The sequence below is a fragment of the Lutra lutra genome, chromosome 6, assembly GCF_902655055.1.
Source record: "Lutra lutra chromosome 6, mLutLut1.2, whole genome shotgun sequence".
NCBI lineage: Eukaryota > Metazoa > Chordata > Mammalia > Carnivora > Mustelidae > Lutra > Lutra lutra.
The window spans coordinates 146912668-146929264 of NC_062283.1; the positions used below are offsets into that span (position 1 = coordinate 146912668).

The 16597-nt window shown below is 53.8% G+C and overlaps 1 protein-coding gene across 3 annotated transcripts in view; it reads right to left on the bottom strand.

Annotated features, from left to right (window-relative positions):
• AGPAT4 (1-acylglycerol-3-phosphate O-acyltransferase 4) overlaps positions 1–16597 on the bottom strand; it is a 111627-nt gene that overhangs the window by 11350 nt on the left and 83680 nt on the right. For all 3 annotated transcript variants that reach the window (XM_047733624.1, XM_047733623.1, XM_047733625.1), the window contains exons 4-5: positions 1869–2030; positions 1147–1300 (exon numbers count right to left, since the gene is read on the bottom strand). In XM_047733624.1, coding sequence (XP_047589580.1) covers positions 1147–1300; positions 1869–2030 — 316 coding nt within the window. The remainder of the gene's footprint in view (positions 1–1146; positions 1301–1868; positions 2031–16597) is intronic.

Genomic DNA, 16597 nt, shown 5'->3' on the forward strand with positions numbered 1-16597 from the left:
GTTGCTGGGGCCACGGGGAGCTCAGTGACCGGCAGGTTCTATCTTTGGGGTGAATCCAGAGGGTGCATCCGGGGCTCCGCAGACAGACAGCTGGGAGGCCGAGCGGAGGGAGCGAGCGGCCTCATCGCCGCAAGCCGCGGCGAGGGGTGTGCGGGGGTGCGGAGGACTAGCGGGGTGATGTCTGGGCAGGAGGCAACCGGGTCAGCTCGGGGATGGTGGAGCGGGGGTGTGGACCGCGGGCGGGGCGGGGGGTGTCTCGGTGCACCTGCCCTGCTACCCAGCGGCTTCACGGCCACGGGCTCGGGCGCCCAGAGGAGGCGGATTTGCACGCGGTCGCCCGGCCGGGCAGCGCCTCAGGAGACCCCTCGCCCGCCACTCAGATCCCTTGGCTCACATGAGGGAGAGGAGACCTGGGGGCCCGAAGACAGACGACCGTGCGCAAAGAGAGGCTGCTTGACCATCCCGGGACTCCCGCCAAGGGGGGGACGACATGGGGACACCCGTGTGACCTTGGAGCTGCCTCGAACCCAAGGCCCGCCGCCCTGCCGCCCTCACCTGGCAGGGTCAGAGGAGGAGGGCGGGTCTCTGGGAGGCGGGCGGGCTGCCGGGGGAGCGAGGAGCAAAGCCGGTGTGGCCAGAGGGAAGCGCCCGCTTTCTGACTCCCACCCAGGGTGAGTCGGGGTCAGCCAGCGCAGATGGTAAGGTCACAGAGTTGGTCAGCTGGAGGCAGCTGGTGCCAAGAGATGGGCAAGAATGCCAGACAAAGCAAAAGGACGCCAAAACCCTGGGCTAACAAAGAGGTGTGGGGTCAGGCCGAACCCAGCTGTGGGCCCCGGTGAAGAGGGACCCGGGGATTCCCCAAGGTCACCACAGCCTTGCAGTTCCGGTGCCGAGCAGTAGAGGGCAGTGTTTGCTCAGCGTGCTTGCGGGGGGGGGGGGGGGGGGTGTCCGTGAGAGAGTGCGCGAGCGAGAGACAGAGAGTGAGCGAGTGAGCGAGCAGGCAGTAGCCTGGATCCTAGCTAACCGTCCTCTGTCCCCTGTCTGCCCTCCTAGCTACCGGCCAGCATCATCGGGGAGGCGCTGCCCGGGGTGCTGGGGTTGGGGCTCCTCGCTGCAGGGGGCGGGGGACACCGGGATCTTCCTTACCTACATTTCTCAAACTCCTCACGGTGATGGCGAAGCCTTTGGTGCGAGGCAGCAGGTGGTACTTGAGGCTGGGCAGCCCCTTGGCTTGGGCCACCTGCATGCTGATCTGGTGCTTCTTCTCCGTGAACCGAGTGCCCTCACAGTGAATCAGGAACTGGAAGGAACAGCGCAAAGGTCACGCACAGCCCTCGGTCCCCGCCGCGGCCCTGGGTCACGCTCCGTCCTCCATCACCCACCCCAGTCACACGTGGTCCCACAGGAGCCCTTATGGCCAGAGCTGGGCTGGCCCCCGCAGCTACGGCCGCCCCCGACCTCGGCGTGGGGCCCGGAGGCTGGGCCTCCTCCTCCAGGAGCTGTGGGGACAAAGCTGACCGTGGAGGACGGTAGAGGAGTGAGCGCGGGCGTGCGTGAGCATGAGAAGAGCCTCTGAGTGTGAGTGTGACAAGAGCACCCTGAGCGTGTCTGCGGTGAGAGCCTCTCCAGTGTGTGTGAGCAGGACAAGAGCATCTGCATTCTGAGTGTGACAAGAGCATCCTGAGTGCGTGTGCAACACGCGTGTTCTGAAGACTGTTTCTGCCCCCGTCAGTTCAAAGAACCGGACCGGGTAGCATGGGGCGCGCGGCGGCCCGCGGGGCAGGTGGGCAGGACGGGCGCGGGCCGTCTGGCTGCTCACGCGCGAGTGCTTCAGGGCTGGGGACGTGGCCGCCCGGGGTGTGACGTACAAAGTACTTCTCGGGGTAATCCCGGAGGCGCAGCAAGCTCTGTGAGACGGTCTTGCGGTCCTGCTCCCACTTGCGCGTGCAGAAGACCATCTCCGTGAAGTACCACATCCAGCCAATGATCGGGACGTAGGCCAGCTCCTTCTTGGCCAGGACTTTGGAGCCCTGAAACAGAGATGGGGGCCCAGGGTGATTCATGGAGATGTTACTAGAAAAAGAGCAGCGGACATGCTCTCCCAAGGCCTAGCGGGATGGTTCCAGAGCACAAGGAAGCAAGAAGCCACTGACCCTGGAGCCTCCGCCCCTGTCAACCAGAGGCCAAGGTTGTGCGAAGTCTGCACAGCGGGGAGGAGGGGAGAGGGCCTTCGTGGGGGGTGGGTAGGCATCGGGGCGGTGTTGGGAACAACGAAGGGCACTGAAGGATCTCAGAGATGCTCGGGTCATTTTCCAAGCCGGTCTGGCAGTTTTAACACCAAACTCTCTCTGGCTCTCAGTCCTCGGCCACACTGGATCCCGCCAGCAGGGCGGACATCATTCTCCTTTCACAGACTAGCAAATGGGGTCTGGAGGGTTCTCTGGGTCATGGCGCTGCAAAATGGGGGAGCCTGGTTGAGCTGAGGCCCCCAGATCATGGTGGGGGTCTCCACCTGTCCCCTCCCTGGCTCATCTCCAAGGCTGGCAGTGGGGCTGGGACGCCCACCTGAGACTGCCCGAGGCTGACTCATGAGGCAAGGACCTGGCCCACCCACAGGCTGGCCCCTGGGGCTGCTCGGCGCAGGCCGCCACCCAGCTGGGCCAGACTTCACGGTCTGCACTGGCCTGGAGGAGACCAGGGATTCGGGGTGTCAGGGCGGGGTGTCAGGCGGGGATTCGGGGTGTCAGGGCGGGGTGTCAGGCGGGGTGTCAGGGGGCGGTGGAGGAAAAGGAAAAACTACTTTTCATCTAGTGGGTTGGGGTCTATATTTTTCACCCTTAATTTTGGAATTGGCCAAGATACTTTCTGAGATGCCTGTCATTGATCGACGGCACAGGTGACAGGGGCAGTGATCTGGATGGTCAGGTGGGCTTAGTAGTGCTCTTGGTGACAACTGTCTAGTTTTGCCCTGAACCTAGGAGGCCTGTCACGTCTGCAACCACAACGCAGCTGCAGCTCGGTGAAGAGCGATGGGCCGTAGCCCCCCACCCATCTGTGCAGACTGGGGAAGCCATAAACAGCCGCTCACTCCCTCTACATTACAAACCCAACAGTAAACCTCTTCCCCCCACGGCGGGAAAGACACCTTTCTGTTAGTGTCTCCGAGTCTGGATGGGTTTTGTTTTTGTTAGTCCCACAGACCCAACATGCAAGTTTTCTCTCGAAGAGAACCAAGCCGTCAAAGCCGGGGCCTGCCCCCAGAGGACCTTGAGGCCAGTCCCCGAAGGTCCGAGAACTCGCTGGTGGTACCTGGGTGGGGCGGGCGATGCATGTATATAAATCCTATTCCATTTGATATCCAAAGGCATAGACCCCCCCATTTTATAGAAAATCACACCGAAGCTCAAGAGACATTCAGTAACTTGCCCAGAACCACGGAGCTGACAGCTGGGGAAGCGGAGACTTTAGGCCATGAGGCCTGCCGCAGGGCACAGTCCGTGAGAAACGTTCATGTCCACCAAAGCGCGGGGCCAGACACGGAGAGCCGCCTACCCCACGGCCACTGTCCCCTCCTCTTTCGTTTACAGCCTCGGTTCTGTTCCAAAGGCAACATGTTCAGGCTGTGGGTGTGACCATGAGGGATGTCATCTCCGCCTGGTGTCCCCCGGGCCCCTTAGCTGAATGTGGGCCTCTGACCCAGTGCTCCTGAGGTGGCTCAGGGCCCTGCTACGGTGCAGGTGTTCTGGGGCTTCTGGGAAGACTTTGCTCCATGACAGAAAGAGAGACGGCCAGGAGGCCTGGCCATTTTTTCTGTCATGAACATGGTGGCGGAGTGTGTCACGGCTTTGACATCACATGGTGACCCTAAGATAACAAGCTAGAAATGCCGAGGCCGGTGGAGCTGCTGCGCCAACCCGGGATGCATCTGGCTACAGCCCGGCTATGGGTCGAATGTCTTCATGGCCAAACCATGCGATTTCTGCACATCTTGAGCGGACGAGGGCCTGTGACAGAGATCAGTCACGTCACGGGTAAAAATCTCTCCTACAGTCGGCTTTTTCCTTCTCAACATGGAGTTACTTTAAATCCTAAAAGCATGAACTAATTATCCTGACTGGTGCTTTCTTGCACTATAAATGAGAAGGAAGTGCCTGTCACTCAGAGCACAAAACCAAACTGCCTTGGGAATCCCCAGTCTGCCCAGAGGAGCATTTAAAAGCCAATCAGCGTGTGTCCACTGCCAGGTTTCAGGTCGTGGGAGGCCCCGGCGGCCTTCCCTCGCCCCCCTCCTCTTGTCGGCGGGGATGTTCTCAGGCTCTCTGCTTCCACGCCTCCATGAACTCCCTACTCTCGGCCTGTGAGATGAAAACAAGATAGAAATTCCTCACCGGTGAACTAAACTTACCTCCTTGGCTGGTTAGGACTGTGTACAAAAATTACATATTCCTGAACTTGTTCCAAAAATACTTTGCAATGACATGAAGGGATTCTAAAAGATGATCTGTTCTATAACCAAGAAGGGGATCAGATCCTGTAAGGTCACAGCCACGGGTCTAGGAAGGCGAGTGGCCCCATGTGGTCCATCCCAGCTGTCTGGTGGGGAAAGCACTCTCAGGGGGTATTTCCTATTAATGGAACAATCCCACCAGCCCCCAGTGGGTCTTAGCGGTTGGCCTTTGATAACCCACTGCTAAGAGGAAATGGAACTTTGACAGTGATGTGGGATCTATGTGTAGACCAAAGAGATGAGCTCAGGAGTCTACATGTCCGTTGCTGTTCAACTGTGTGGGAGAGAGCGCTGCAGATCACCTAAGCGCCCCACGGTAGAAGAGCTCACTGAATTATGTACAGTCTGAATGACAGACTGTACGTACAGAGCGTATGTGATATTACAGAGCCGTTACTGTGCCCTGTGAGCCAAAGCAGCTTCCCCACCTGTTTTTATAAATAAAGTTTTATTGGAACACAACCACACCCTCTCTTGCGTACCCACTGCCCATGGCTGCTTTCACACCACAACAGCTGAGTCGAACAGTTGTGACAGAGGCAATATGGCCCACCAAGCCGAAAATATTCACTACCCTGCTGGTTACAAAGTTTGTCAACCTTTGATTTAGAGGCACTAAAATTTATTTCCAATGAATATTTAATCGCTGGGAAAATGTTTATTATATAATACTAAATTTTTAAAAGGTCTGGAATCAAAGCCGAGTCTAGAGTCTGATTACGACTACAGGTAAACAGGGAAATAACAGTAGCTATAGGTGAGCGACGTCAAATCAGAAGGGATTTTTTTGTTGTTTTATTAGATTTTCCTGTTTTTTTTTAAATCAACAAAATGTTTTGCAGTGTTCCTCTAACAATGCCCCTTTTAAGAAGTAGTTGACATCAGCACATTTCAACCATTTGCTTCTGGAACATAAGTGAGACTAGATCAAAATAGCCCATTTGATGATGATCAAAAGGAACAGAGGAGATATTTCTGTTTCTATGTTGAATTAATACATCTTTCAACCTTAAAGTTCGGGATGTTCTCATTAGGCCTAACCCTTGATGTCGACTATGTTAATTTGTTATAAGATATGTTTTAAAATATTAAGGTAGAAACTTTTGCCTTTCGAATCAAAGGTCATTTGTTTGATCTCCTTTCCTCAGCGGGGATAACAGGATTTGGAAAGCTTTGGAATCAGTCCTTATTTTGATCAGGCTCTACCATGGCCCAGCTGTGTGACTTTGGTCCAGAGACTCAACCTTCCTGGGCCTCAATTTTCCACAGCTGTATTATGAGGAAAGGAATACTTACCTCAAAGTGTTGCTTGAAGATTTAATAACATATGGAAACGTATACAAAGGTGTTGAGTTGAGGACCTGACAACAGGTGTTCGATGTATAGCTGTTATTACCACCACAGAGTAAGCACAGAGGCTAATAGTCCCTCTCAATTCAACCCATTTCCTAACCTATGCTTCAGCATATGGTAGTAATCTGCAGGAATTCCAGCCCTCCCTGATAGGCGGTGTGCCGAAAGATTCACAAGGGTTCCCTCATTTAAGACCAAGAGACTAGAAACTTCCTACTCCAATATGCTTACATTCCTCCAGGAAACTCAATATGCCATCGATAGCATGACCGTCCCAGGCTAAGCAAAGGTTTCTATGTGTGGACGGTAATGCCTTCAGGAAAGAATGTATAAAAACAATTATCAGTTTCATTTATTCTGGATTTATTTTGAGGGTAGATCTGAGAGGATTTACTGGGAAGATTTGTTTTCATTAGTCCCACAGACCCAAAATGCAAATTCTGGATTTATTCTGAAGGTAGATCTGAGAGAGTTTGATTTACCACAAGCCCATCTAGACATTAGCATGTCTGGAAAATAAAAAATGTTCATAGGAAATACAACTTCCTATGAGGAATCCACAACAGCAAGAGCCTGGCCATGTCTGGTGGTTGAAGGGCATCACTGACATGATATCACATTAATGTGTGTGTGTGTGTGTGTGTGTGTGTGTTATGTGTTTGTGAGAGAGGGAGTAGGTGTGTATGAGAGATTGTGTGAGAGAACGAGTATGTGTGGGTGAGAGGGGTGTGTGTATGAGATTGTGTGAGAAAGAGTGAGTGTGTGTGAGAGAGAGACTTGTATGTGTAGAGAGTATGTGAGTGATTGTGTGTGAGTGTGTGTGAGAGAGAGACTGTGTGAGAGAGTACGTAGGAGAGTGTGTATATGTATGAGAGAGAGACTATGTGTTCATAGAGCATGTGTGAGAGTGTTTATGTGAGAGAGTGTGTGTGTGAGGGAGAGTGAGTATGTGTGTGTGAGAGACTGTGGAGAGAGTGTGTGTGTGAGAGTATGTGTGAAAGAGATTGTGTGTGTGTAGAGAGAGACTATGTGAGAGAGTGTGTGTGAGATAGTGTGTGTGTGGGAGTGTGTATGTGTGAAACTGTGTGTGTAGAAAGACCATGTGTGTAGAGAGACCGTGTGTATGTGTAGAGAGACTGTGTGTGTGAGCGTGAGTGTGTGTGAGAGAGGGGAGAGCAGTCTTACGCAGCTGCCCAGTCAATCTAGCTGAGCAGCCCATAACTGCAGTTGGGACCACCCAGTTGCTCAGGGAAACAGCAAACCCTGTGACCTCTCTGACACCCCATGAACCTCTTCAACGCCTCCAGCCAACTGGTCAACCCCTGTGCAGAGCCCACATGGTGCTGGAAAGAGCTGTCCTGAAGATGCACTGAGATCCAGTAATTCTGACCCTGAGATGATGTGGCTCTCGCCCCACTTGTGTCAGCTTCACAGCCTCCGTGATGAAAAACGGGCAGAACTGGGACTTTCTAGTTAAGATTTTTCTCTAATAGGCCCCCTGCCAGCTACTAAGATGAAAACGTTTAGTGTTGATGCCGAGTTCGTAGGACGGTTGGAGCTGGTAGGGCATCCTGCTCAGCCACCTTTCCGTGGCGCTCCCGCCGCCTCTGACTGCTCCGGGGATGACGGCAGAAAACACGGTTAGGGACTAACATTTATTAGTAGGATGGTCCCCGGTTAACGCGCTGCTGGCACAAATACCTCCTTCTGGCTTCCGAACACATGGCCACCCCTGAAGGTTTATCGGTACGGTCACAGTTCGTCATGTGGATTCACCCAAGGTCATTGATTTCCACTAAATACAAAAATGCCTGCATGGGGTCCTTTAGTGGCACTTGGAAAGCAGACTAAAACATCCTCACTTTAACCCTTTGAATTTTTCTCCCCCATGAGCTGGGCCCCATCACTGCAGGAGGCCCTCCCTCCCCAGGAGGACTAGCCAGTCAGCCAACAGTTCAGCCTCTTTTTTGATGTGTGATATGCAAACTTTAACCTCAAAACTGTTCTGTCCATGCAACAAGTGTCTGTTAAATACCTCCTTTGTGACAGGCCCTGGGCCGGGTGGGGACGCCAAGACGAAGGTGATTATTCACGGCCTTGAGATGCTCAAAGTCTAGTGGGAGGAGAGAAACAGAAAGCTACCAATGCCTGTGTTACTTCTGCCCCTGAAACCTGTAAGCTGTTGAACAGACATGGTCTGTGGCCAAGGAGGTGGGTCCAAGCCTGGAAAAGACGGGGCTGGAGTATGTCTCTGAAACGGAGTCCCTCACCACAGTAAAAGGCAGGGGATAAGACCGGAGCTCAGAATCACGGGCCAGGCGTGCACGCGTGTGTGCGCACGCCATCTGTGCCCACGAGAGTAACATACAGGTGGCCTAATTCTGCTTGTGTCACTCTCTCAGTGTCTGTCTCCCTTCTCTGATGCCAAAAAAGAAAATGCTGGGGACCTTATGCTCCCAGAAAAACCTCCAGAGTATCAGAAAAAAAACGAGCGCTGTGCGACAATTAGTCACAGCCACAGGAGAAGTGCGTAAGACAAGCATGAAACAAAACCACTCTCCGAGGATTCATCTCTCTCCGCCTGGGAACGAACGTGGGCCATTTATCGAGGTGGAGCAGAGCCCTCCCAGCTCCCCGGCCCTGATAGCCACTTCCCCCACCCAAGTCTCCATCCCCTGACCAAACCCCAAACGCCTCTTAATTTGCCTGGTGTACAGATCTGGAGTGGGGAAAGGGCATCTGGGGACAAAGGAAACTCTTAAACATTGGGTACTTGTCACACTTGACTCTGCTCAGCACGATCAGAGCTCCTGGGTTGAGCCTCTGCCTTCAGCTCGGGTCGTGGTCCCAGGGTCCTGGGATCGAGCCCCGCATCGGGCTCTCTGCTCGGCAGGGAGCCTGCCTCCTCCTCTCTCTCTGCCTGCCTCTCTGCCTCCTTGTGATCTCTGTCTGTCCAATAAATAAATAAAATCTTAAAAAAAAAAAAAAGGATGAGAAAGGAGGCAATGTCCACTTCCCCCTTCCTGAGCACAGATCCTGGCGTCCCCTTCCCAGCTTCTGTTCCGAATGGCCAGCCTGAGTCCTTCCCGGGGTGGCCTTAGGCCTGGGCAGAGGGAGAGACAGAGCAGAAGGAATTCCAGGGGCGGGGCTGGGAGACCAGGGCCCTGCAAGGGCAGAAGGTAACAGAGCTACTGCCAGCACCTTGTGGCCAGCGGGTGTTTGCTAAGCAGTGGAAGGAAGCCCAGGGAGACCTTGGGAGTGCCCTGGGCACGTTAGCAGATGGGTTGTGACAAAGAGGGAGCAGTTACTGGGGACTCTGCAGAGGCAGAGCTGGTTCCAGGCTCTGAAGTCTGCTGCGGCCCGTGGGGAGAGTAGGGAGGAAGCCCGATGCTATTGCTGCTTTAAGCAAGTCTGGATTTACAATCCGTTGGTGTAATCCAACCCTGGCTTGTTGAAGACATCGCCAGAAGATCCTGCTTCATGAAAAAGACCAGGGCGCCCGGGTGGCTCAGTCAGTTAAGCGTCCAACTCTTGATTTCAGCTCAGGTTGAGATCTCAGGGTCCTGGGATGGAGCCCCACACTGGGAGGGAGTCTGATGGTTCCTTTCCCTCTGCTCCTTCTTGCACACGCTCTCTCGCAAATAAATAAATAAAAGCTTAAAAAAATTAAAAATACCTTGGTGTGTCTAACTCAGCACTACACTTTAAAAACTACAGTGCACACCAGCATTTCCAGGGATCTATTCGGTTACGAGCTCAGGACACTGCTGTACTTCCATTGAGCTCCTGACCTCTTTCCTTGGCCGGAGCTGCACCTGGCTGGTCTGTAAGGCATCGCACGCCCTCACCCTTCTCTCGGTTTCCTTATCGGCTTCACGCCAGGTCCCAGCACGCCTGGCGGGTGACTACTTGGAGGCCCACAGTGGTGTCCCCACCCACTCTCAGGGTAGTGGGTGGTGCCCGAGTGCAATACGGATGCTGCTGGTTAAGCCACGGAGGGTGGGGTGGAGGCCAGGTTTCCACGCACCCATAGGATCCTGGCATCGAGGGTGAGGCAAACCCACCGTAATGGAGCCGAGGAACCAGAGCCGCAGGTGTATGCGACGATAAAGTAAACATAAGACATTTCCCCACATCTAGAGGTGCCTGGGGGGCTCAGTTCATTAAGCGTCTGCCTTCTGCTCTGGTTGTGGGCTCAGGATGATGGGCTCGAACCCCACATCAGGGCTCCGTGCCCAGCGGGGAGTCTGCTTCTCCCTCTGCCTCTGCCCTCCCACCGCCCCATGCTCTCTCTCTCTCTCTCAATAAATAAATAAAATCTTTAAAAAAAGAAAAACACTTCTCCACATCTAAAAACTTCTCATCTCTCTGTAGCCAACAGGAACTTGACAAAAGTGTGTGAAGGAACGGCGACAGAACGAGCGTAAGCTCACTTGGCTTTGCATAAGAAGGATGGGGGATGTCAGTCGCCGCGGTAATCTAGCTGCGGTTAAATGGTTAAATCCCGTTTAGTAAAACATTTGCTCTCTCTTTGGTCTTCTGCATCTTATCCTCTTTTTCACTGCAAGAAAGGACTCAGGGAAGGGGAGCTCATGAGGGTCAAGGAAACGAAGCATTATTGCACACCTACTTGTGCAAGTCACCTGAGCTAGGATTATAGACATTAAACAAGTACATATATTCAGTAAGCCCTGTCTAGTCACTAAGCCCTTACAACAGCGAAATGGGAATTATTAACTGAGGTTCAGAAAAGTCAGATAACCTCCCCCAAGGTCACACAATGCAGGAGCCAGGGTTCGAGTCCATATCTGTAGGGCGCTAAGACATTGGAGTTTTTTGCCTATACATCTGTCCCTCCCCTGCCACCCTTAGGAGAGAACTATTCCGGAGTAAGCAGAGGGGGAGGAAGAAGGCTCTCGGTATCTGAGCCAGAACGCACGCTTTCATCTTTCAGACCGTTTGCTTTTCTGCAAAGTTTTACGCGTTCGAAAACAAGACAGAGGAAACCCACTGTTTGGGCGGATGTTAAAACTGATGGGGGTTTATAGGAAATCACATTCGTGTAGCCTTTCTAAACAATTCTGCGTTGACGTTTTTCCTGCGAAAAACCTTTAGGGAGAAAAGTGATCCTTCCACAATCAAACTTGAAGAAATGCTGGTTTTTGAAAACTCGTCACCTTTCACACAAAGCACCATGTTTAATGTCAAGGACCGGAAGCGTCTTGGCAAAATTAACTCGGAACCCCAGCGGCTGGGGTTCTGTTCTAGTTTCAGCTCCTGGGAGCTTTCCTGGGGTTTTAGGGTATCTGCAGGTCATTTTACTGAGAGCCCAGGAGAGTTCGGCAAAATAGCAGCAGCCCACACCCCTCAGTAAGTCCGAAACCAGCCCACAGTGACCTTGAGCGGGGGCCAGTGAGGTGAGCGGGACCGCTAATGTGCATGCTTGGCCGGGCCCAGACGGGGAGGAGCCTGTCCCTGCGGCCCAGGAACATGGTGCCCGCCTGCTTACCCATGATGGGCCATGTCACCTATGGTCTCCCCACCTCCGTACGGTGCCTCTTAATCATCCCTTCACCTCAGTCTTCCACTGATTCTAATATCATGCCCTCAAGGACTTGTTCCAATGTTACCACCTTCTGGAAATTTCCTGTGTCCCTGGCGGCCAAAAGTCCATGGGCTCCTAAGCACCAGAACATGACACCAGTTGTGAAACTATGGAACTTCCTCCCCAAAGTTTGGTAAGCAGAGCTGTCCCCAACACCAAAACTTGCCCCCCAATCTTCCACCTTTACCACAGTGACCCCAGCTCGTCCCCCAGCCCTCCAGGCCCTCTTCACCTAACAAAGGGGGAGGCACTGGGAATGACAGGGGCCCCCAGAATGGTGCCATAGGGCCGACTGGTCTGTGGTTAAGTATGCTGGTGTCGCCCCAAGTGAGCACGGTCAACCCAATGTCATTGCTCCCTTCAACCCCCTGTGTCCTGTGACAGGCACTTATGTCTCTTCTTCACTTCTCCTTAGATATTATAAAGTCACTGAAGGCAAGGACTGTATTTTCACACCCATCTTTGTATCTTACAGCATCTCTCAGTGTTTTCTACAGAAAACACACACACACACACACACACACACACACACACACACACATACACACACTCAGGGCTCTGGCAACAAACACAGGGATGGGTGTGGAGGCAGGTGGCCGGCCCGGTGAGCCTTCTGAGGAGACCATCACCCTGGCCGACAGCTCGAGGGTGACCTCACGAGGGACCCTTGCCAGGACCCGCCGCTGAGCTGTGCCTGAATCCCAGACCGCACAACCTGCGGTAAGACCCATTGCCTTCGGTGGCTCTGTTTGGTGGCTTGTCACGCTACCATAGATATGACATATCCGGCCTCTTGAACGATCTGAAGAGAAATATTGCAATTGGCCTCCAGGTCAACCTCCAGGCTGCACCCCCCCCCCCACCAGCAGGTGATTGTTGACCATAGGGGCTGCTGTGTACCGAGCGCTCACGGGGGGCCAGTCATGCTGGAAGACCCCACAAACGCGATTGTGGGGAGTCTACCGTAAGCCGCAACCGCAGTGAAGTGACGCAGATGTGTTTCACCTACTGTGATACACCGATATACTGGAAGCTTCGGAAACCCTAAGGCTCAGCACCGCACACCACAGTTTGTGAGAAACGGACTCTCAACTGTCCACAGGCCGTGCCCCTCCCCAGGGAGGAAAGACTCGGCGTGTTCTGCGAAGGTCACAGCCAGAGCCTTTGGTACCCGGGCCCAGGCCAGGAAAGCTAGTTCCGAGGAGAACCAGGGCCTCTGGGAATGACCGTGTGGGGCCTCAGATGCTTATAAAACTTCCAAAGATCTTTTTCTCATTTTAAAGAAAATCCTATCATTTTTCCCCTTAAAAGCAATTTCATATTACCCCATTCTCAAGAATTTTGGCAAAATTTCACTTGTTTCAATTTAAACTTACTTCCTCTTGGGCTGTTACGTGTGTGGGCAGAAACTGCCCCGTGAGGAACCTTCTCCCCTGAGAAGCAAGCTCCCCAGAGTCCAGAAAGATCTCAACGTCACGCGCTATTTTTAAAAAGGGATCAATCAGGTGCCTTTTCTTAGAAGGTGATTTAAGACCAAGGGTACCGCTGAATGACAACTACAACAAGCTGCTGCTCCTTGTCCTCCTAAGAGCGGCGGGAATCAATGGGCCACCTTGGAAAGGGTCAGAGCAGCTCACCCGGCATCACGGCCTGTCGCTGGACCGCAGCAGCTCCGGCAGCTTGCAGGGACAGAAACTGTTCCCTGCCGCGGGGACAGGGCATTCCCCTGGGAGGAGGGTCTGGCAGCTTCCCCCTGACTTGGCCCAGCCCCCGACCCTGAAAGAGGTCACCGATGTCTTCCTCGTCCCGTCCAGGCAGCCTGTCCTTGGCCAGCGTGAAGTGTCCTCAGAACGTGTAGCCACCGCATGGGCTGGTGCACGGAGCTTGGCAGAAAGGGGAAGGTGGCCGCCTCCTGTCCCTGTCTAGACCCTCCCTCGGGGACTAGACCTCCGGGGACTCCGGGGCTCCAGGAAGCCCATTAGCAAGAATCCAGAAAACCTGAAGCCCCACTGGGTAGGGTTCCCCAGGGGAACGCCTTTCACCCCCGTCTGAGGCTTCAACCTGTCTACCTCGCAGCCTGGTGGTCTCCTAAACCTCCAAACTTCTAGAACAGTCTTAGACGACAGTGCTCACACCCCTCCACCAGCAACCCCGCTGCTCAGTTTTCAACAGTAAGAAAGGCGGTCCGGTGACCGTGGTGTTCGCTTACGGAACACAGCTGGAAGGGAAACGTCTCTGTGCTATTGGCGTTACGGCTGTTCCTCTAACCACCACGTGGCCCTCCACAGTCTCAGCGCTGTGCTCAAGCTGTGACTCCATCAAGGACTCCAAAGTCTTGGACCTGAGACCCTAAGTGACATGGAGGTAGTGTTCCCGCTCCCTGAAAGCCTCTCCATCTCTGGGCCTGTGTCCCCTCTCCTGGCCTGGTCCCCTCTCATAAACCTGGGTGCCCTCTCCTGGCCTGGGACCTTCTCTCAGACCTGGGTCCCTTCTCCTGGCCTGGAACCCTCTCCTGGCCTGCGACCCTCTATCAGACCTGGGTCCCCTCTCCTGGCCTGGGACCCTCTCCCTCTCTCAGACCTGGGTCCCCTCTCTTGGCCTGGTCCCCTCTCTTAGACCTGGGTCCCCTCTCCTGGCCTGGGACCCTCTCTCAGACCTGGGTCTCCTCTCCTGGCCTGGGACCCTCTCTCTCTCTCAGACCTGGGTCTCCTCTCCTGGCCTGGGACCCTCTCTCAGACCTGGGTCCCCTCTCCTGGCCTGGGTCCCCTCTCCACGTTACTCCTCCCGTGAGCACAAGGCAAGAGGGCACTCTTTCCATCAGTTTGTGCCTGTTTCCCCACGGCCGCGGGCGTCTGTGAGCTGCTCTATTCCGCCTTCACTCTGTTAGTTCCTGCCGGGTCCCTCCCTGACCCAGCGAGGGTACTGACAGCTCCCACTGCTCAGAACGAGCCCGTGACGACCACAAGCCGGGAGGGAACTGGAGGCCTGGTCCCTGTCCCAGGTGGCCCTGGTCATTTTCAGATGTAAAGGCCCCCGAGTCCCTGAGGCCCCCACAGTTTTTCCTCCTGATGCCTCCCGGGGTAAGGAGCAGAGCTCTGAAATCAGACTTACTAGTTACTATCCTGGAACCAATGATTTAGGAGTTTATTGATGAAGCGTAAACAGTAATAATGCAACAAGAATTAGGAATGGAGTAAACGCAGTGAACGGCTTTCAGCAGCAGCTCGTGGTCATCGAGCTGCCAAGGCAACGTGGACAGGCCGGTGCCTGCAGGTCCAGCACGCCTGCTGTGACACAGGGCCTCCTGCCCTGGGCCGGGTGCACGTTCACACTCGGAGCCTAGGTACCTTTCAAAGCCACGTGGGAAGCCCGGGAAACACCGCCTGTCCCTCAAGCACCCAGGGAGAACCAGGGCTGTGGGATGTCAGCACGCCGGGAAGTCCAGCTCTAAGGCAGGATACCCGATGAGCTAGCAGTCAGGGTGCAAAGACGTGAGGTGCCCAGTCACAGTCACCTGCATCCACGATGGGGTTCGGGTGGTGACATTTTAGGGGGATGTCTCCTCTCGCACAGAATAAAACCACAAAACTCTACTTGAGCTCTCTGCCCAGGGTCTCTAAAATGGAGAAAGGCAGATGCTAGAATGTTCCGTCTTGTTCCTGAAAATACACGTAGCGCACATGCGCACACGGATACCGAGTTGGAACTGGAAGAATAAATAGGGAAACAAAGAACACTGTTGGCAGGAGGGCCTGTTGCTTTCCTAGAAATCCTTTCAGTGATTCACCCACAGGCCATGCAGCTTTCTAAAAGTCTCAAGGCAGCAACAGTGATGGAACTCACTGCTTCCATTTCTTTTTTTTTTTTTTTTAAGATTTTATTTATTTATTTGACAGAGAGATCACAAGCAGGCAGAGAGGCAGGCAGAGAGAGAGGAGGAAGCAGGCTCCCCGCTGAGCAGAGAGCCCGATGCGGGGCTCGATCCCAGGACTCTGAGATCATGACCTGAGCTGAAGGCAGCGGCTTAACCCACTGAGCCACCCAGGCGCCCCAACTGCTTCCATTTCTTGAAAAACGACTAACGACCTCCCTTGACTTTTGATAGTTTAACGGCATCATAAAGACTATCCTTGGTCCCAAAGATGTGAATGGGACGCGGTTCTAAGCACGTTTCCTTCTCTCTCCTTTTGCCCCCAATTTAAAAGTGCATCAGTGTTTAAAAGCAGATACAAAATGTGCCCCAAGCTATACAGTCCTCCTTCACCAAGGGTCTCCTTGGCCGAGTCAAAGGGGCCCCCCCCATGCCACTGGCCACTCTGAGACTCCGCAGGCTCATCGGGGACTAGGCCCATGGGGCCTCCCCTCCGGGTCAGATCCGGGGACTCCGTCACACCAGCTCTTCTGCTGGTCTTCCACCTAACTCCACTCTGAACACCTGACATGGCCCACCCGGTCCGCCAAAAACAACGTGACGTGAGCAGACACCATGGCTGTCCGCAGGGGTGGCTCCCCGTGCAAAACATGATCCCCAAGTTCAGGTGCAAGCTGCCCCCACCCCACAGTGTAAGCCCCATTGCAACAGCTCCCCACTGAGACAGCTTCGGTTCGGCTCTCTGACCCAGGTGTGACCAGTACACACCTCGACGTTTCCGAGGTGACAAAAGTCCGCTCAGGGAGCCCGGCCCCAAAGGCATGCGAGAAGTCCAACTAGTTGGAGGACACAGAATTTCATATTTATTCTGAATTCTGCCATTGAAACTCTGTGGCTTGGGGGTTCCACGTTCTTAAGCTCACAAAGAGGGAAAGGCAAGGGTGAGCACTGTCCCTTAGCAGAGATGGAGGACATGGAGTGGCCTCGAACCACGAGTCCAATCCAAACCCACGTCTACTGTGGGACCTCGAGCAGATGGCTTAAACCCTCTATAACTCGGTTTTTTTTTTAAAAGGGGGTCTATATAGCATCTATTCATAAAAGTCTCTGCAAGGAGTCAATAAACAAATTGTGTGTAACATATCTAGCACATGATAATCACCGAATCAGTATCATTATTGCTGATTAAAAGACATTCATCTTGATTCCGAGCGGGAATGCAAAGCAATTGGTGAAGAGTATTCTGTCAGGTAGAAACCAT